Source organism: Scleropages formosus, chromosome 13 (genome assembly GCF_900964775.1).
Source record: "Scleropages formosus chromosome 13, fSclFor1.1, whole genome shotgun sequence".
Classification (NCBI taxonomy): domain Eukaryota; kingdom Metazoa; phylum Chordata; class Actinopteri; order Osteoglossiformes; family Osteoglossidae; genus Scleropages; species Scleropages formosus.
The window spans coordinates 19,091,163-19,112,315 of NC_041818.1; the positions used below are offsets into that span (position 1 = coordinate 19,091,163).

At 49.4% G+C, this 21,153-nt stretch overlaps 2 protein-coding genes across 3 annotated transcripts; one reads left to right on the forward strand and one right to left on the reverse strand.

Annotated features, from left to right (window-relative positions):
- Nucleotides 1-1,282: 1,282 nt before the first annotated feature.
- Nucleotides 1,283-2,729, reverse strand: fabp6 (fatty acid binding protein 6, ileal (gastrotropin)). Its single transcript, XM_018756465.2, has 4 exons — nt 2,321-2,729; nt 1,903-2,075; nt 1,693-1,782; nt 1,283-1,397 (listed from the first exon to the last, which is right to left on the reverse strand). Exons 1-4 carry the CDS (start codon nt 2,502-2,504, stop codon nt 1,332-1,334), a joined length of 513 nt encoding a protein of 170 aa, XP_018611981.2. The 5' UTR covers nt 2,505-2,729; the 3' UTR covers nt 1,283-1,331.
- A 3,253-nt stretch (nt 2,730-5,982) lies between these two features.
- Nucleotides 5,983-21,148, forward strand: LOC108936768 (PWWP domain-containing protein 2A-like). Of its 2 annotated transcripts, XR_003798079.1 has the most exons (3): nt 5,983-7,181; nt 14,310-16,527; nt 20,756-21,148. XR_003798079.1 is itself a non-coding variant. In XM_029257327.1 (2 exons), exons 1-2 carry the CDS (start codon nt 6,235-6,237, stop codon nt 16,231-16,233), a joined length of 2,871 nt encoding a protein of 956 aa, XP_029113160.1. In that variant the 5' UTR covers nt 5,983-6,234; the 3' UTR covers nt 16,234-17,226. The 2 variants fall into 2 exon arrangements, 1 of the variants encoding a protein (XP_029113160.1); XM_029257327.1 differs by lacking the exon at nt 20,756-21,148 and having other exon boundaries at nt 14,310-17,226.
- Nucleotides 21,149-21,153: the final 5 nt, after the last annotated feature.

Genomic DNA, 21,153 nt, shown 5'->3' on the forward strand with positions numbered 1-21,153 from the left:
ACCTGGACCTGTTCTTTTTTACGTTCTCGGTGTGGGGCCGGAGGAGGACCCTGGGACGTCTGTGGGGGACAGGAGCGGCCGGGGGCCGAGTCTTTGAGATGCGTGATGGATCATCCTCCTCTGCTTTTGTTTGCAGAGATGGGGGATGGGGGGCATGGAGGGGCATGTGGGGGGTGGGTACGGGGTACCCCTTAATTAGTCGAAGCTCCCATTCAGCTTTTGTCTTGCCGCGGTGGCCGATATGCACGTGCTGAGGAATTTCTCAGGAGGAGGACGAGTGATCGAGCAGGAGCACGGGGCCCCTGACTTCGATCCTCACTTGAGATGCTCCGAATGAAGATCCGTAAACGTACACACACACCATCTGAAACCGCTTGTCCCATACGGGGTTGCGGTGAACCGGAGCCTAACCCAGCAACACAGGGCGCAAGGCTGAGGGGGAAGGGGACGCACCCAGGACGGGACGCCAGTCCGTCACAAGGCACCCAAAACGGGACTCGAACCCCAGACCCGCCGGAGAGCAGGACCCGGGCAAACCCCGCATCCCCTCATAAACGTACACTTTAAATCAATTCTCGCCCGCAAAATCGGCAGAACAGCGCAGTGTCCAGAACTCGCATGGCAGTGGTCGCAGTGTGAGCTGCTGAGTAAGGTGCAGAGTAGCTGTGCGGTACACTGCTGGGGAGGGATGGACTGAGGAGTCAGAGGCTTTACTGAGTATCTTTCAAGCAGCACAAAATGAGCACTTATGTTTTGAGCTTTAAGAGCAGGTCTAATGAATACTGCCACCTTCCGATGATCTATGGTAACTGCACGTTGGAAGCTGCACAAACTCATCCGTCCATCATCAAGAACTGCGGCGAGCCGGAGCCCGAGCCCGAGCCTTACCCGGCAACACAGAACGCAAGGCCGAAGCGGGAGGGGACGCACCCAGGACGGGACGCCACTCCGTCACAAGGCACCCAGAGCGGGACTCGAACCCCAGACCCACCGGAGAGCGGGCACCGGCTGAATGCCGCACAAACCTTATATATAACGTTTTACAGCGAGTTACCAAGCAGGTTGTTCTTACTGTGTCAATTCAGGACAAGTGCTGCAGCAAGGACTGGGATTTGAATCGGGAACCTTCAGGTTGTAAGGCAACGGCACGGAGCGCTGCTGCAGGCTTGGCTGCTTAATGTCGCTGTGAGTGCATTCTGGGGGAAAAAAAAAGCTGTTTCGTTGCAGTACAAACAGAGGAGGAAAAGAAACGAGCACACTTGGAAAGATAAAGCATCTGTAACGTTTATTAAGCAGAGGGAGGTGAGCAGTTGCAGTCGGATGTTCCGGTTTTATGAAATCCTCTTGCTGATTTTCTTCATCGTCACGGCGCCCTTCGCTCCGCTGGCTGTGGAACACTGCGGTGGAAGGAGACGAGCGATGGCGAGTCAGCGTGCGAGTAAATAAATTGCAGCGTTCGCAGACCGTGGCGTGTTTTAGCCCGATCTGTTTTTCGTTTCTGCCGATGGGAGCTTTGGTTGTGGGGAACAAGGGGGAGAGGACCCCACCCGTGACACCCACCCGGAGCTCCCTGGCCTCCTGACCCCAGGTCACCAGCGTGGGGAACCTCTGCCTTAGGGTACTCAGCGTGTCGCCCCCGTTAAGGTATGCCTACATAGAAGCGTACGGTCTCGGTGGCACGTGCCCTCTCACCTCGATCAGCTTGCCTCCGCAGATCTCCACCGTGTGGTGGTAGTTGGGGAATCTCACCGACAGTTTACCATCCTCCATGGTGACGGTGGCCTGAAAAGGGCAGCAATTAGAGGCCATTGGAGCATCACGACAGTGAAAAACATTGTGAGTTTTACAGAAATTGTAAAGGGATCGACAACTTAGCAATGGGATCATGTTTAATTCTCCGACCTTGAACTTCTTGCCCGCCATGGTTTCCATCTCGCACTCCTGGTCGATGACGAACTTGTTGGTCATGGTCTTGGTGGGGTACACCTGGGACCAGGTGAACTCGTTGCCGTTCTGCGCAACCTCCGTTATGATCTTGAAATCGCGTCCCTTCTCGATGACGTCCTCAGGAAAGCCTGGGATCCCGAGAGCGAGGAGTCAGGAGATCCTGTTTGCTCATCTCCGACAGCACCGTACATCTAACCGTCCTTACGTAAAATAATACGCTCTAAAAATGTTGCACGACCCTTTAGAAAATATTTCCCTCAAACTCTCAGTGTGAGTCACTTTCTGACCATCTTGAAAACAAAAAAGCACCATCCAGTGTAACGGCGGTTTTATGATTTTCCGTCTTTCCATGTATTAGAAGAACCAGTCTTACCAATCAGCTTGAGGAAGTCGTCGTAATTCTCCTGGCTCTCAACCTCATACTTGCCACTGAAGGCCATGATGAACGCACAGTGGTGTGTGTGTGTGTGTGTAGAGCGTGAGATGCGGCAGGATGACAGCCCAGCAGACAGGTGGAGGATGACATGTGCCCTGTCTTTAAATACACACTCTCCCATGACTCCCTCCACCTTGGTTCCATCCCACCACAAACACACACACCCTACTATAAACTTTTATGATGACACCATAATTGTGACACGGCTTCGAGGTATCAGGTCAGTGACCGTTAGGTCAGAGAGCCGAGGTGTGGATGACAGAGCTGGGAAAGTGCATGATCATATATATATTCTTTGATTAAGAAAGGCATAGAACATGCAGCTTCATGTATTTAACTTTTTACTTACTAAGAAAATTCAACTTTATGTATTCTACAAGGGGGGGACGGTGGCGCAGTGGGTCGGACCGGGTCCTGCTCTCTGGTGGGCCTGGGGTTCGAGTCCTGCTTGGGGTGCCTTGTGATGGACTGGCGTCCCATCCGGGGTGTGTCCCCTCCCCCTCCAGCCTTGTGTCCTGTGTTGCCGAGTTAGACTCCAGTTCACCACGACCGTGCTTGGGATGAGCGGTTTCAGACAACATGTGTGTGTGTGTGGTGAAGAAACACCACCGATTGTTCCGGTAAGAGTCCCTTCTCTCGGTCACTCTTTCCCACAACGATCCGTTCGGGTTCAGAGGCTCGCATGCAGACATGGAGGGTGTGTGTCTGCAGAACAGTGTGTTCTCCACAGAGGCTGACTCGACAGAAAGCTCTCTGCAGTGCAGCCAGGCCTGCAATTCAGCCGCATGCCGGCTTGGTCCTCTGGGCCTCGACCCTTGACACTGCAGGGGCTGCTGTCAAAGTCACGGTCAGAGGTTAGAGACTGGTGAGACACTGCTGTGCTCGAGGCGCCCTGCAGAAAATCATGCTCCTCCATGTGTCTGCAGCCTTGCGTGTTCCCGACATGCGTGTATTTGCAGATGACGCGGAAGCTGTTGTTTCTTGCCGAGCGGTTTCTCCATTTCTCACCTGCTCGGTGGATGTGTCTCTCGCACCCTGCCTCGCACTGTCACCGAATCAGCGCAGTGTTATACTTTTAGAACATTCAGGGAATGAAACCCCCGTGGCTTCGGCCACCTGTAAAGATACATTCACCGAGATAATGGCGAAGACCACCGACCCCTGTAACAGTCCTGCGTTTGCATGGGTTTCCTTCAGCTGCTCTGGTTTCCTCCCACAGTCCAAATTATCTATGCCAGAAGCACAGAGTGTCCCATCCAGAGCGTATGCTACTTCACACTCTATTCTTCTGGGACTGGCTCTGCACCACTTTGATCCTGCATTGCCCAAGCAGCTATTAATAATGAACAATTCTTTTCTTCTTTATTTCACCATGTATTGTTTCACTGAAAGATGGTGAAAGGTCTCTGTATAAATGAGGGTTTTTTTCTTTTACTCTTTTTTACATTTTTCTTTATACATATTTGCATTATTCAACATCTGTTGTAATATAGAGTAAATATGCATTCTGAGGGTGAGTGTTGTGAGATGTCTGCAAAATGTTTGTGATTCTATTAATATTTTAATGGAACATTTGCACAATAATGGATACCAGGTGGAGGGCAGAATATGGAGAATATATAAATTATTGTGTAAAAAAATAATGTGAATTTAACTGAGAAGATATTCTGTAAAATGGAGCAATGGGTTACAAATTATGACACTATGAGTTACTGATTGACGCTACAAAGATTGGATTTCAACTCATGTTGCAGAGATGAAGTTATACCTGGGAAAGAGTATAAAAAGGTGCCATTATTGCTCATGAATCGCAGATTGCAAAAGTCATAATGAATGGTTGTGTCCTTCACCGCAAAGCTGAATTGCTTTATTTCTCTCATAAGGGTAATTATCTCTGGAAAATATAAAGTTTAGTAACATATAAACTTTTACAGTTAAACGCACACATCATCTGAATCGCTTGTCCCATACGGGGTCGCGGGGAGCCGGAGCCTAACCCGGTAGCACGGGGCGTAGGGCTAGAGGGGAGGGACACACCCCGGACGGGATGCCAGTCCATCACAAGGCACCCCCAGCAGGACTCGAACCCCAGACCCACCTGAGAGCAGGAGCCGGTCCAACCCACCGCGCCCCCCCCCGCTATAGTTAAACGACACCGCTAAAATATAAGGCATTTTTAAAAGTTTTAATTGCAAAACCCCGACTGTATAACTGCAATTATGTCACCGGAGATCCAGGTGGCTCTAAAACGGAGACGACACTCTTGCGCTCTTTGAAGACTTCAGGTTTTTTTATATTCCTTTCAAAATATATTCTTTCCTTATCGGAATAAAAGCTTAAGTACGTACAATATATAAATGTATAAAATGATTTGATTTTAAACTGCAGACATTTAAGTTATAAGCTTAAAAAGAACGACTTTATTTTACCATATTGGTCACGTCTCAGTGAAATAATTTAAAGCCTTAGTGTAAACATACACACACACATTTGCGAAACCGCTTGTCCCATACGGGGTCGCGGGGAACCGGAGCTTACCCGGCAACACAGGGCGTGAGGCCGGAGGGGGAGGGGACACACCCAGGACGGGACGCCAGTCCATCGCAAGGCACCCTAAGCGGGACTCAAACCCCAGATCCACCGGAGAAGAGAACCCGGTCAAACCCGCTGCGCCACCGCACCACCGCGCCCCCCCCTCCTAAACATGCAGCTTCTAGAATTTATAGGAGGATCGAATTCACGTGGCGCAGATTTGCTTGGAGTGCCTCAAACTTGACGGACAGGAGTTGGTAACTGCGCAGTAAAGCTGTGTGGCTCACTGAGAGAATGGGACAGCAGGTGGCGCAGCGGTTAGAGATTCCCTCCAAGGACCCGGGTTTGAGCCACGCTCCTGCCGTAGCACAGTTGAAAGGCACCACAGCTGCTCCATAAAACATTGCCCCGGGTGTACAAAAGAATAAATCACCGTAAGAATCTTCACGCTGACCGTTGTTTTGGAGAAAGGCGTCAGTCAAGAAAGAGAGGCGTCTTGTGGCTGCAAAGCGGAGGAAGGCCGGGAGCGACAAACAACGGAGGGGAGATATGTGTAACGGTTAAGGGGTGGGAGCAGTGTGTGAAAGATCAGAAAGATACGGTGTACTATGGTATTTAGGGCCCTTTACTAACTATCTGACAGTCCCTGGTTCCAATTCCCGCCACAGGGACTCAACCTCAACTGATATGGTCAGAAAACCCTGCTGTACTGATGATGGGCACAAAGAAAAGTTGTTTATTGTACAAAAAAAAATTGTCAGTTGCCACGGATAAACTAGGTGTCAGGAAAATAATAATAATAATAATAATAATAATAATAATAATAATAATAGTTTCATCATGATTGTCGCCACAGGTTTTTTCATCGAGCTCATGGATCATTTTAACTGCAAACTTGTCCATAATTATACATTCATTTAGGTGTTTATCCACATAGCAAGTTTTTTGTTGAATATATTCCGATTCCCACGGACCCAGAGAGCAATTACGCTCCTCGGAAAGGTAAACTCTGCTCAGTTTTAATAAGGACATTACGGCTTTTGCGCACTGACAGGACTGAAGACACAAAACTATAACGCAGTGTCGCCCCTCGCGGCGGCGCAAACCATGGTGGGAACGAGCCCGGTTTGATGGACAAAACCTAAGCCAATGAGAATTTCCGCTTTAAGCACGCTGTCCTGACAGACATGAGAAGGAACCACAGAGCTAAACGTTTGTGGGTCACCAGCCAATAGGAAGTGCTTTCTGGAGTGCGGTGGGAGGGCTTATATCCTATCAGAGAAAGAAGGCCGCACTGAAGGCAGAAAAGCGGAAAGAAAATGGCGGCCGTGGCTGCGGAGCCAGGAGCTTCTGCGGCAGCAACCACAACGGCGGGGGAGGGAGCGGAGCCGGAGTGGGAGACTGCGCAGCCCCTCGCGGCGGAGCCAGAACTCAAGGCCGAGGCTGCGGCAGAGCGCGTCCCGGGTATGGACCTTGCGTGCCTATGCGAGGATGGAGATGCAGCTCAGGAATGCAGTGTCGCTCCACCACGGGAGGCGCAGTGCAGCGCCGTGCCAGAGGCCGGGGGACGCGCTCACTGTCACCGGGAGGAAGATGATGAGCACGGCAGCGCCGGGGAGCCCGGAGCGAGCAGGAGCGTCACGGCTCCGACGAACCCCGGCTGCGAGGCGGAGGCGCACCACCAGGGAGAGCTCGACGGCGGAGCGGCGGAGCGGAGCGCGCCGCTGTCTCCCGCCGGCGCTGAGCCTGAGGCGGCGGACGAGGTGAGCGGCGGCTCCCCTGGGCGGACGGGACTGGTCTCCTCCTGCAGCCCCGAGCTGGAGACCGCGGCGGTGCCCCTGGAAACGGAGGAGCTCGCAGCGCCGGCCCTGCTGCTGCTGTGCGCGACCGAGTCGTGGGGACCAGAGGGAGACCGGACCACCGGGTCCGCAGCCGGCAGCGACGCCCCGTTCACGGACGCGGGGGACGCGCACCGGGGGGAGGACGCTGCGCTCGGACGCGCCCCAGCTCACACCGCGACGGGACGAGACTCCCCGCGGGGGGACGCGCGCACTGACCCCGCGGCGGTGGAGTGCGAAGCAGCCGGGCTCAAGCTCGCGGCAGGCAGCGGGGAAGAGCGAGGGCTCCGAACCGAGCCCATCGCCGGACTGATCCCCGGCTCCGAGGTCCGGGTGTCACTGGACCACATCATCGATGACGCCCTGGTGGTGTCGTTCCGGCTCGGAGAGAAGGTCTTCTCCGGGGTCCTCATGGACCTCTCCAAAAGGTACACACACACACACACACACACACACCAGAACCCTGGGGATTTGTACCGGTCTCCCAATAAAAGAGAAAGTGGAGTTACTGACTTGCTTGAATCTGAAATAGTTGGAGAAACACTTTACCACAGTGCGTGTCCAGCCTGGGCCAGCAGGTGGCGTAGCGGTTAAGTGCCTCGGATCACTAACCTGAAGGTCGGTGGTTCCAGTCCCGCTCTGATGCTGTAGAGTGCTGGAGACAGGCACTTTTAAATAGCTACGGTAAAAATACACAGCTCTATATGTCAGTCAGATTGTTTCTTTGTTTTCTTGGATTATTGTTGTTAATGATGAAGTAAATTAACCCGTATGAATTCAGCCTGTTGCACTTTGTCCCTGTCTTTGTTTCTTTATTTCCTTCTTTAATGTTCTTTAATATTATACAAGTTAGTGAAAATTGCCCAAACACGGTAAGTCCAAAATAAACATTATAAATTAGTGCATGGCCCGGTGGGAAAATGTATTTGTCCGCATTGACCCGAAATAGACGTTTCTTTCGTAACCCAGTATGTCCAGTATAAGGGTGTCATGTTAGCGTTTTGTAATTTTAAAATGGACTGAAATTTACTGAGACTAACAGTGTTTTTACTCTGATCACATGTTCCTGTTCCCAGCGCCAGGTAAGTCCAGGGTTGTAAACAGTTGAAAATTATTCAGCGGTTGTTTCCAGTCTTTCCCGTCCCCTTTCCCTTTCATACTCCCTTTTAATTTCCTGTTTTAATGCGCTGTGTCACTCTCGCACCCTTCCTGACGCCTCTGTCGCACTTCATCACCCCTTCACACTTTCTGCACGTTGCGAGACCTTGTGTTAGATTTTAAACCTTCCTGTTTTTTGGTTTTTTTAAGATCCTTTGGCGTTTGAGAAACAACGAGATCTCACAAAAATACACGTTTTTCTCTCAGATGGTCCGCTTTCTCGGCTCACGTGACGTCTGCTGTGACTTCGGTGGGTTGCGTGGCGTTGCCGTGCAAAGGACGGAGTGCAGCGCGGACGCCCTCCGCTCCCCCATGCCCACCGATGAACTGATTTACACTTTTTCCGGTTTCCTCTTTACGCCAATGAGACAAAAAGTGCACCTCTGAAGACCTCCAACAAGATCTCAAGGGGTAGCTCTAATGGCCTTTGTCTTCCAGGGAGTGACGATGAATATTAGGCCACATGGGTCCTCGGGGCTTCTTGGCTGGCGATTGGCTGCTTTGGCTGCCACGGCTGGCGATTGGCTGGGAAGCGATGCCCCAACTGTCCTCCCCGCTGGGCGTTGTTTGAGCCTCGGCTGGGGGTCGAGGCGGAAAGTTACCTCGCCTTTTACCAAGTTACCGGAGAGGGAGCATGCTCCGTGGTGGTAGTGCTGATGGTCCTCTTGCCCAAGGAGGGAGGTGTTTGTACGAGATGGCAAGAAGCTCTGGCACAAGCAACACCTTCTCCACACATGGATGTGCGTGCTTATGAGTGGACCCCCGCAGGATGTGCAAGACTCTCCATTCTGGTGTTTGCAGTCAGCCGAGTCGCCATAACCAGGGCGGTGCGGTGTCTGACAACCTCTTTTTTTTTTCCTGAAGGAGAGCGTTAAAAACAAGTTGCCACCACTTTGGACTATTATGGCGCTTGTGAGCGAATCCATAGTAACGGTGGTGGCTTTCCAGCTCCCAGAACCCATCCCCATTCGGCATGTGATTGTCCGGTTTAATTTTAGCTCCGAACAGCATGATGGCTTTCATCTGTTAGCATTTCCATGCTAGCTGAACACACATATCTTCAAGGACTCCATGTTCCTCTTTGGTAGAAATGGACCTCTTTCTCCTCCCTTACACGTATATGGAGGAACCCGAAAAATAATAAAACCTCAAAATAATTTGGGGTTCAGTCTCTTTTCGCTCAGCCAAAGGGAGTCCCCGAGATGTTTCTCGGAAGGTATGACTTGCTTCTGCTGTCAGCTTTTTTTCCCCCGCTACGTGCCGTTTACTTGTGGTCACGCCGATGCCTGGTGCTGTGCCGCGTGGGGAGACGTCCATGTGCTCTTCTCTGCGCCACACATCCAGTGATCACAGAACAGCTGCTAGTGTAGTTCTTAGTTCCTGCCTTGGGCCCTTTACTTACCCTGAATTGCTCCCAGTAAAATTACCCAGATGTATAAATGGGTGAATAATTGTAAGTACCTTCACATTGCAAGTCGCTTTGGAGAGAAGCGTCAGCTCAGTGAATAAATTTAAATTGTGAAGTGTTATTGGAAAAAAAGAGTAAAGTATGTACTCAAAGGAAGGACGATGGCATCGACAGCTGTGAGAGGGGACGTAGGGAAAAGCAGGCTGGAAGGTTCTAGATGGTGATGTAGGTTTTGCTTTGTGTTGCCAGCTGAATGTGAGACAGCGCTGGCCTCATCTTTTCGGTCAGGTGAACGAGGTGCGATTTCCCTCTCGGCTGTCCCACCTCCCCTTGATTTCAGCTGTCATCTCATCTCCGATGCTCTCGCCCAGAGATGCCCTTGACCTCCGCGTTCGCTGCTTAACGTAGTGCGTTTCTCTGAAATGTGCTCTTGCACGTTCTTACTAAATTAGCACGCTTGCGTGCGTGAGTGCGGCTGGCTTTTAAGTTGGAGAAACATAGGCTGCAAGAACCCTGTGTTCTACTAGACCTTGTTTCATGTAAAATTGACAGCTGCGTGACTTTTGCTTACTACAAAATAAACGTACATTACAAAATGTTTTAATTTTGGGAAAGATGTGTAATTGCAGTGATACGTGACCAAAGACCTCATATTCTGTTGGGACCTCCTGTTGAAGCTGTACTGTGTTTATCTGGGAGGATCGCATTTTTATTTTTGGTTATAAAGACCAAAATGACTGAAGCTTTAATGTGGAAACTACACGGATTCCAGCGAGTTTCAGTAATGGATGGGCTCAGTCACTGAGATCAGTCTATCATTAACTGCTTCTCTGTTGCAGGGTTGGGGTGGTCTGGAGCCTATCCCAGAAGCATAGGGTGTGAGGCAGCATACACAATAGATGGGACATTAGTTCATCACAGGACAATGACTCACACTAACTCTCTCTCTCTCTCTCTCTCACACACACAAAGGGCAATTTAGAGTCATTAATTAATTTGAAATGCATATCTTTTGACTGTGGGGGGGGGGGGGGAACCAGAGCACCTGAAGGAAACCTGTTTGAACACTAGAACACTCAAACTCTATACAGACTGAGCTGGATTTGAATAAACGTCCTAACACACAGGCAAGGATCTGTGAACCCCTACACCAATCACGGAGCTTTCATGCCGCACTTGAAGGAATGGTGCCCATTATAAAGATGTTTTGTCCTGAATTACTGAGACGTACCTAGTTTTAACAAGCCCATGGAAACAGAATGCATGGCAAATTAACTAGTAATTGCTGAGTTCTTGGGACGTTGAGGGGGCAGCAGGTAATGCGATGGTTAGAACCATAATTGTCCAATTGATGTGTATGGGTTTGAACCCCAGCTTCCCCTGCAGTGCTCATGATCAAGGTACTTGCTATGAATTGCTTTAGCAAATATTGCCCAGCTGTATAAATGGGTAAATAACGTAGTAACTTTGAGTTGCTTCGAAGTCAAAGTGTCAGCTAAATAATGAGTACGGTTCCTGTCACAGGAAGTGTGTTAAAAGCCTTACATACACATACTATTGATTGTACCTCAAACCCTCAATTTTTCTGTTCTGTTATTCGTTCAGCAGCTGTTAAGATCAGTGTGAGCGCTAGTTTTTCCACGTTGTGGGAACCGTTGTTCTTTGGCGTGTTTGAAGAGCGACAGCTGTTGTGCTTATAAGGGTTTGTATTCGAGAATCTTGGGTCTGGAAACACTCGGATCTGTGGTCGTTTAACTAGATGTATGGGGTTCAGCAGGAGACAACCCTACCTAGGTGCAGCCAAGTGTGAACAGATATCCCAACCTAGGGGTTTGGTGGCATTACAGTGTGTGTTCAGGTCTCTTCTTAAAGTAGACCCTGGATCTGTGGTAGGAAGAGAACCAGAAGACCGAGTTTCTAGTCGCTTCTACAGAATGCGCGTTGGTAGCGTAGATATCATCTTTGAGTTAATAACAGATTACGTCACAATACGTGGCGTCCTCACCGTAACTACAGAGCTTAAGGAACTAGACTTCGGAGCAGGGGAGTGTAGATTGCCAGATGTAAAAGTTGGCAGAGTTTAATGCAGCAGGATGGTTTGTTTACTCCAGTGCTTCCGGTTACTTCGCTCAAGGCTGCAACAGCTCTGTTTCCTCGCACGATGCTGGAGCTTGTTTTGGTCACATGTGCAGGTCCTTCACCAGCACACCACCTGCTGCCCTCATCTCTTCTGCCGCTCATCTCTCTTGCCCCGAGTGTGAGGGGCAGGGGAGGGGGAGAGGCCATGGAGCTGGGAAGGAGGGCTTGCGTTGGCAGATGATACATACGCCTCCTGACAGAGCTGCTGCACACAAACTGGGCCATGCAAAGAACTCAGGTGGAAGGATGTAGGTCATTTCGCAGAATGACTTGGGCTCATAATTCATTGCCTTTTGACTTAAGTGGGTTTCTCTTTGTGTATCGTTATTAATTGCAAGTAGTATCTGATAACACCTTTTGAGTAAAGACTCGACAACCCTGCAGTGTCCTCGAGGGTAGTATATAATGGTCCTTGGTGTAGAGATTTGGTCCTGTTTTCATAGCGTTTCGATGTTTGTTTGAAATTGTTATTCTCCCCCTTACCTCCACGCGAAGGCCACTTTCCACAGTCCCCTTTGTTAATGTCATCATGATAGTGGAAACATCTGTGTCCAGATGACTTACAGCGCAAACTAAAGGTTGAAACCCTTCAGAGGTTAAATGACCACCCTTGACGCAACCTGTGAGATTCTGTAATTTTATAAAATGTAGTACAGTTGGGTTATGTGGTTAGTACTTAGAGTCAGCATTACTTATTCATGAATGTGAAATGCCAAGCTTCAAAGTACTGATATTTGGATGTCCCTGCGCTGAATGTTTTTACGGGAAGCTGGAGAGATTTAGTAGAAAATGTCTATATTAACACACTTCCACAGATGTCGATCATCTCATAAATCCACATACTAGGACCATGTTTGTCAAGCTTATAGAATTATGTGACTTATCCACAAGTCCAGAAAAAGACATAAATTTGCTTTAATATTTTTAAACCTAAATTTATTTTTTCTTGGAGTCAAATGTCCAGTTTTAAGCATGCCACTTACTCTGGGGGGGGGGGGGGGGTGAATTCATAAGGGATGAGCAGATGTGCGTACTAGAGATGCCCGCTTTTCTTCACTCTTGATCAGGTGATGTAACACTTGGAGATCACCAGTTCTACCAACAGCACTATTGGTCGACTTACTGAGGACAAGAGGCTGAGAACTCCAGCAATTTCATCTGCTCACTGAAACGGTGATTTCCTTGGGGCTCCTTGCCTCCAGATTTCTAGTGTGCCGTGGCAGGGATTTGAACCCGGATCCCTACCGTAAGTCATCTGTTGCATTCCAAAGTAGTGATACACCAGCAGGGAAGCTCGAGTTGCAGAAGAGCAGAGAGGAGAAGTTGCATCTCTTTGACTACTTTGGTTAAGCTCTTTCTTCCATCTGTTCGCTTCAGTTGGACCGGCGTGTCTGTCAGGTGGTCTGAGATGAGCTGGACTCCGAGAGCATCCGCCTCAATCTGCATCCGCCTCGATCCGGTGGCCTGATAGACTGAGCAGATGGTGCACCATGTAGACAGTACTCATGCCAGATTGATCAAAGGTTGTGTCTCTGAGATTTGTAGTGGATCGACTCCTGATGTGATGTGTAGATACAGCCTTCCGGTTTCTCACCCATTTTCACAGCTCTCATACATTAATGCCTTTTGCTACACTTTAAAATATTAAAACTCTCTGAAAATTGGTTGACTTCATCAGTTAACTGAGAGCTTGAGTTTCTGCCGTAAATGTTCGCGTGTTACTTTTTGTCCCACAAGCCATTGATGCTGTGTGAGATAGGGCTGCTCAAAGCCAGGAGGAACAATGAGATGGGTGGGACAGGAAGCGATTGTGTGCGGTGGCACAGTGACACAGTGGGGCTGGAAGCTGCTGGAGCTTTACCGTGACAGATTGATTTATTATGCGTCACCATAATTTGTGTGGCTTCTGTAAGCGTGAAGGATTTGAAGGTACGGTTTACACCATGTCGTGGTTTGTACCATGCGACGTCTGAATATTTCCTGAAATATTCCGGTTTTCGACATCCGGAAGGCTTTTTTGGCAGGCACTTTCAGTCCGCTGTCCTATAACAAACATTTGGTAAAATCAGAAGACCCTTGGGCATCCAAGTGCCATAGAAGCCAGAGCTCTATGTTCAGCTGGAAAAAGGTTTCAGTGTTTAGCGATGACTTTCCTTTCACCTTAGACATTGTTGAGGATGTGACGCAAAAAATCGTGACCTGGTATCTCGAACCAAACACCTAGAGGGTGCACAGATGGGGAACCTTTAAACTGAGTTTACTTTAATTGGACCTAATCGCAGCATGTGAAAATATTCCCTCCCAGTGTGTTGCTGGCCAAACCCTTGAGTATCGTTGAATGTGGCCCAGTTGTCATTTGGCCTCTGGGGCACTTTGTAGTTTTGTGAAGGTGATCGTTTTAAGAGAGAAATTGCGCAGTACTGTTGCCAGGAAGATATCCTTTTTATTTCATGGCAGAAGAACCCTTGTCTCTTACACACTTTTGTTCTTTCCCTCTCTGCAGGTCAAAGCTCAGTCAAGCTCAGAAGGTGTGTGTGTGTGTGTGTGTGTGTGTGTGTGTGTGTGTGTGGATCGTACTCCTTTGATCTCTGAGCTAATTAAGTTAATGCGTTCTATCACTTTTCTCCTGTAGCAGCTGCTCTGTTCGGTTGCCGAGGATGACAAACGATGAACGCTCTTCTTTTGAACCCCAAGATTTGAATGTTTTACAGTGACAATTGGAACAAGAATTGCCAAACTGGGACATGAGATTCGGGCATCAGAGGGAAAAGATGGAATGAAATGCCTTTTTTTTTCTTTCCTGTATTCAGGTTCCTGTCCTGATAATTGATCCTTCACATTTTTTTCCTAGGTTTGGGCCGTACGGGATTCCAGTCACCGTGTTCCCCAAACGTGAATACAGGGACAAACCTGAACCTATGCAGCTAAAGACGGATCTGTTGCCGTCGGATGCGGAAAAGGGAGGGGATGGGTCTTCGGCGGACCTCCTGCACACGGAGCCCTCCCAAGTGTCCACTGTGCCCACCCCCAGTCCTGTCCTTGACTCTGTCCCCGATCAATGGACCTTAAAGCCTCCTCCTCTGTTTCAGGAGGGGGCCCCTTACCCCCCACCTTTGTTTATCAGGGACACATACAGCCAGTCGATACCTCAGCCCCCTCCTCGTAAGATCAAGCGGCCGAAGCGCAAGCTCTACCGGGAGGAACCCACGTCCATCATGAGCGCCATCAAGCTACGGCCGCGCCAGGTACTCTGCGACAAGTGCAAGGGCGCTGTGGTGGGGGACAAGAGGGAGGTGCGGAAGGCTCCTGCTGGTGATTGCCGAGGTGATGAGGCCAAACGACGGCGGGGTGAGGGCGCACCTGCCGTCGGAAAGCGGCCCCGCACTGACCCCAGGGCTGAGGAGAGAGGCCGCGCTTCAGAAGGGTCGAGGGTCCGGGTGTCGACATCCACAGGCCAAGCCAAAGCCAACAATGTAGTAAAGGTGGTGACTTCCTCCACCTCCTCCCACGCCAGCAATTCTCGAGTCCAGCTTAACACCAAGAAAGTGCTACAGAGCAAGAACGTGGATCACTCCAAGGCCCGCGAGGTGCTCAAGATGGCCAAGGAGGCACACCGACGACAGCGGGACAAAGTGGGCTCTGGGGCCAGGGCCAGGACGCCAATGACAAGGGCCTCCTCTCTGCAGGACCAGAAGGTCCACTTCACCCGGCGGCTGCACCAGATCAGTGGGGGGGCCGGAGGGGGCAACACTGCCCCCCTGCCACCCCGCATCCGCATCAAACCCCAAAGGTATCGTAACGAAGAGAACAACTCTTCCCCTTATAAGCCTCCAGGCTTTGAGAAAGTGCCAGGAAGTAGAACCGCGCCCAAGCCTGCTGCTCCTCGCTGTACCTCCACTCGCTCCTCCTCCTCCTGCTCAGGAGGTGTGGCCACCGCTGCTGCTGCTGAGAGCCATGGCCTAACTGAAGAGCTCGAACCTGAGCTCAGCCCCCAAGTCTCACCCCATTCTCATTCCCATTCCCACCCAGAACTGGAACCCAGTCCAATTCCCAAGCCTTTCAAGGATGACGGGGAGCCGGAGACGGAGGCTGAGGAGACCGGGGGGCGGGAGGAGAGGCGGGAGAAGCGTGGGCCCAAGGCTGGCAACCTCACAGTTTACATGTCCCTCCACCCCGGTCAGCCAGACTCCTCTAGTGTCTCCGTGTGTAGTGTTGACAGTGCAGATGACCTGAAGTCCTCCAACTCGGAGTGTAGCTCCACCGAGACCCTTGACTTCCCCCCTCCTGGTGCATTGCACTCTCCTCCTGTCCCCAGCACCTCCTCCATAGGGATCGCTTCCTCTACCACCTCGTCCTTCTCCTCCTCATCAGTGCCCAAGGAGGAGAAGAAGTCCAGTAAACCCTTAAAAACTGCGGTCTTTTCCAAAAATGTCTCTAAGTGTGTTACTGCGGACGGCAGGACCATATGCGTAGGTGACATTGTTTGGGCCAAAATTTACGGCTTTCCGTGGTGGCCGGCTCGCATCCTGGTCATCACCGTAAGCCGCAAAGACAACGGGCTTCTTGTCAGGCAGGAGGCCCGCATCTCCTGGTTTGGGTCGCCCACCACTTCCTTCCTGGCCTTGTCGCAGGTCACTCCGTTTCTAGAAAACTTCCAATCACGTTTTGACAAGAAGAGGAAGGGCCTGTACCGCAAAGCCATCGCTGAGGCGGCCAAGGCTGCCAAACAGCTCACCCCAGAGGTGCGCGCCCTGCTCACACAGTTCGAGACGTGAGTGCTTGTGGTGGGAAGGTCAATTTAACACCCACCCCAGTCCCCTCCGCTGACCCGGTTAATGGGTCGTCCCTTTTGTTAACTCGACCCCCACACATCCTGCTGTTTCCCACCCCTAGGCTTGAGTAGTGAGAGAAACCAGATGGAAAGGCGTCATGCCGGCTTACCGCAACTCCTGGTTCCCTTTCGTCGTTTCACCTAACGGTTGGGAGTGGTAGGCCAGGTAGCCCTGAGGGAGATCTCTGCTGCAGGCTTTCGACAATACTGTGAGGGGCACCTGGAGCGGGCCAGTCAGGTGAGGCCCGCAGGTTGGGATGATGCCCCCAGAGTGGTTTTGATGTCATAATCAATCTTTTTTTTTTTTTTTTTTTACTCCTAGTGTTGGTTTTGTCCAGATGCTGACAAAGAAGAAGTGTTTAAAAAAAAAAAAGTCTGAGAACCAAACCGATTTCCTGCCAGGTCTCCAGACTTGAATTTGCTGCAGAATTGAATTTATTGCTGCTGCTGCTGCTGCTGTTCTGACCTATAGCGGTTCCTCAAAATCTCTGAAGTCCTCTTTGAACAATCCTTCCACCCTTTGTCCTCAGCATGTACACTGGGGCTGGTTTAGCTTGGCGGTCTCCCTTCCATATAATTGACTTTCTGGTTAATGCAATTGACCCCCAGCAGAGCGACCATCTTCCTGGCGGGGGCGTTGTTGATGGTCGGTGACATTTGGAGACGGTCCAGTCCATTGGCAGAACACAGGCGGTTCCTTGCAGGAGTCTGGTTGCCTGGTGACACTAGAATGCTGTCGTGTTGAGGTCTGTCGATGTCTATGGAAGACACCCACAGGTTTCGTTTAAAGGCTGTCAAACATCACCCAGGGTGTCCTTTTTATTCAGTGCGACATTTAATCAGCAGCTTGTTGATGGCATGGTCAGATGGCATGATATAGAAATATACTGAAGTTTTTTTTTGTTTTTGTATGAGGTTTTTTTTTTGTTAATTCAAGTACCAGTATAGTGATGTTGAAATGGATTACTAGTGTGATTGCATCAATGCAGTCTTTTTAAGTTAAAATGCACTATTTCATGTTTCAAAACATATATTAATAAAGTATAATACCGGTTTTTGTGTTGCAGACCATAAGCTGCCATAACTACTCCTAACAATGTATTGTGTTCTGAATGAGCTGAGAAAGTAGATCACTACAATACTTTCATGTCTTTTGTTGGATTCGGTGTTTGTGTGTGTGTGTGTGTGTATGTGTGTTGGCCCTTTGTCTTCTCGCGCTGTCCCACCCTCATGGTTACACCCCTCCTGTTGAGAAGGGAAACAATGTGACAGAAGAATCCGCAGGGAAGCGGGGGCCACAACCTGCTCGTCTGTCACTTTTTTTATTTATTGCTGTTGCGATGCTCTGGAGCCCCAGTTCTCTATGTGCTTGGAGCGTCTCAGACTGCGGTGGGGGAGAGACGCCGTCCACTTCCTGCGTGGGTGTGTCGGAGCCCTGGCGCAGAGGCTCGGCTCCCTCCTGCATCGGCTGCTTTTATTATGGTCCGAGTTCCTTTTGGTTGATGATGTCGTCATGCACAGGGATGATGATGTGAATAGCGCAGGTCAGAGCTAACACACTGTCATCCGCTCTGACATTAACCTGAGAATAATGGCACTGTTCTGTACTGTGATCTTGGCCCCCGCCCCATTCCGGAAAGGCTGCAAGACGTGAGGCTCGTGACGAGGCTCGTCCCGAGTTCGTGGTAAGACCGATGAGTTCAATAACGATGTGCGCGTTTTGGCTCTGCTTACTTGAGGGAGGAGGTGACACCTGGGGTCACGCTGCTCACGATGGGGGAATGTGGCCGAGATGCGGCGGGTGTGGCCTGTTGGGATAGAGGAATGTGTTTCCCGTCTTGCTGGCCCCGGGCCATGTGCAGCCTGCGATGTCATACGTGTATGAAATACACTGGCTGCTGGGTAATGTGATCTGACATCCACGCTGCAGTGGAGCCCGCCTACAGAGCTCCTCCACGGACCCTCTTTGCTGTTGTGCAGCATGAGTGTGAGCTGCGCCGGTGGTCCGCTGTGACGTGTAATGCGTCTCGGCCCCTTGAGATGAAATCCTGCTTAATTTGCATTCAAGCTGTGAGATGTTTCTTGAGTACCCTGCAGCTTTCTCTGAAGGTTTGCGTTCACCTGGCTCTTTGCAGGGTCTCGGGGCGCTGGGTCACACTGCGTCTTACATTTGGAGCTCGCCTGTCGCATGACGGGAAACGACACAAACACTGGTTAAGTGTGAAGGAAACAAAGTCAACGGACAGGTACTCGAGTAGAGTGGGAGACCTTGCTTTTGGGAGCACATGTGAGCTCTCTGAGAGAGAGTGTGGCCATGAATAATTCATCCTTACAGCTTTTGGAGCTGTTGAGCGCATGCTGTGAACTGCAGGCTGGCTCATCGATGAGTTCTTCTCGTTCCATCGTTTTAACCGTAACGCTTGTGTTGACCATTATCAAATGAAGTGATGCGGTGTTGTTGGTCGTTGACTTTTCCGAGGTTCTGATTAGTGTTGGTCTCTTGATCTTTAGGTGGACTTATGTCGAGAGAGATATGGTTTCCGTGTCTTTGCCCCAGTTCTCGTCACAAACCGAGTGGTCTTGAGTGCAAATATGTAGGAATTCATGCTACCTTGGAAACCTTGGTATAAACTTATTTTATTTGAATAAATGATGGTGTTTACTCCATAGTCCATACATTCAAGTGTCCTCTTTCTCTGTTGAGGATTTACAGGTATCTGCCAGAAGAGCAGTTTTGACATTGGCCCATTTTTTTTCCTTTTGTAATTGGTGCTTTGCCAAAATATTCTTCAGTTCAGATATGCAAAATGTAGAAGAAAGAACTGGAGGTGTACGCTATTATTTTTTGTTGTGCTCTCTGGATTGATTGTGCCCAAACTGCTAAATTGACCCGTTTAAACTCACCCACCTTTCTGGGTTTGGGAAAGAGCCACAACGGGAAGGTTTCCCGGTAGAACACACTGAACTGTTAACCACAGGGCAAACGAAGGCATACTGGAGGTTGGTCTTTTTGTTTGCTTTGATTTTTCTCATATCTGTTTGCAGACCAGGGAATGCTGTAATATTGGACAAAAATGGGGAAAAAACCAGTTGAAGACAATTTGTGTAAATGTTTTCTGATGTATAAAGATAATGTAAATAAAATGTTAACTACAAGAGTCTGACCTAGTTGTCATTATTTATGCTGTAACTTCCCTCTCATTCCTTTAGTTCCCCAGATTGTTTTCGGCAAATAAAATACGGGTTCCAGGGTACTGTTCAGCTCAGATCTAATTTGCACATGAAAATATGAAAAAATTTTCCACTACAAAGAGCAGTTAAAGGTGCCTCTTGTCTTTTAAAAGTGGGCTGATGATTCAGAAAACTTTATAAAGGATTTTCCCAGGTTGCGGTGTATTCTTAAATGGCCAATTTCTTCAAAGAAAATAATGTATTTTAACTGCTGCTGCTATTTTATTTTAAGAGCAAGCAGAAAAACTGTGGACTAGAAAGCAGTGGAAAATCTTTGGAAAAGACCCACAGCTCTTTCTCTTGCCTGCAAACAGATATCTATGGGTGTTTCTCCTTTTTCCTCCTTCAGACCAGCCTGTAGAAATGATTCCTCATAAAATGTTTTCTTTAACTGTAATGCTTGATTTGCCATGGCTGGTTAACAGTTGCTTCAGTGTTGCTGGAAAATCACAGTTAAATGTGATTTGCTGTGCTAAAAATATTATCAATGTTAGAGTGACTGCTTGCATTTTCAACACTGCAATCCTGGGAAAAATGCCCTGCAACCAACAAGGGAGCTGTGGGGCCAAAGGATAAAATGGCACTGGTTTTGTACCAAATTATTCTTCTGATCCTTTGAAATCTATTTTGCCCTGTATATCATAAAAGAAAATCTGCACCTTAAATGCAGGACTAGAAATACTGATGGACTCATAGTTCATTTACCAGCTATAATAGTGTTAGGGAAGCTGATGCATGTTTAGATTCATATTTACTAAGCTACTTGGATAGTCACAAGAGTGGGAGGGCTATCCAATGAAAACTGCTACATTTACATTTTGTGCTTTGGCCAAATGAATGAATTCTACACCAAAGATCACATCTTTGACACCACTGAATGGCACTGAGCTCAGGCCCATATTTCGGTGCTTTCACACTTTCAGGCCTCTATGAGCAGGTAACTGTCTCCCGCTCGGGCGGCCTATTCTCGTTATGGAGCAGTGGAGAGCTCTCCAGCACGCGTTCTGCAGCGGTGCTGAAACTGTCGGTAACAAGAGGCCAATCAGGACCCCCGCTGTTCACTCTGCCCGCACCTGTGCTTGCTGGCTGGCTTTTTCTAATACTGCCTTTCCTGTGATTGGCCCACCTAACCGGTCAGTGAACAGAGGCACAAAGCAGGCCGCGGATCTCGGGCCGGTGCCTGAGCGACGGGTCGGAGCCCTGACTCTCCCCTTTCTCCTGTGTGTTTCTTCCAGCACAGCGACACTGAAAGGCTGCTGATTAGTCCCCTGGACACGACGCTGGCATGGACGGAGAGGCAATCAGATGGAGGACCGATCCATGGAGGGTACAAAATTTGTGAAAATTTTTATTTAAAAAGGACTATTTATAATGAAATATTAGCGACTTGAGCTCGCTGTGTGAAGGACTGTCCCTGTTGATAACCTTTGGAATGCTCCATGTGCGCAAGCACCTCTTTTTTTGAAGCACTGCTCTCCATGTGGTCAGGCTGGGCACCACAGGACAGCTGTACCACAGAGGACTTTCCCCCACTATTTATACAACCAGTAACATGTCGTCAGTGGACATAGAATATTGCAGGGTTTGATTTTTTTTACTGTACTTTTTAGTAATATGGAATTGCAAATATTTT

Bases quoted from the DNA above. Each gene is read 5' to 3' on its own strand.
- fabp6 (XM_018756465.2), bottom strand. From the start codon at position 2,504: ATGGGAGAGTGTGTATTTAAAGACAGGGCACATGTCATCCTCCACCTG. The intron at 2,076-2,320 runs GTAAGACTGGTT...TCGGGATCCCAG, and splicing joins CGACTTCCTCAAGCTGATTG to GCTTTCCTGAGGACGTCATC. The intron at 1,398-1,692 runs GTGAGAGGGCAC...CTTCCACCGCAG, and splicing joins GCGGAGGCAAGCTGATCGAG to TGTTCCACAGCCAGCGGAGC.
- LOC108936768 (XM_029257327.1), top strand. From the start codon at position 6,235: ATGGCGGCCGTGGCTGCGGAGCCAGGAGCTTCTGCGGCAGCAACCACA. The intron at 7,182-14,309 runs GTACACACACAC...TTTTTTTCCTAG, and splicing joins CTCATGGACCTCTCCAAAAG to GTTTGGGCCGTACGGGATTC.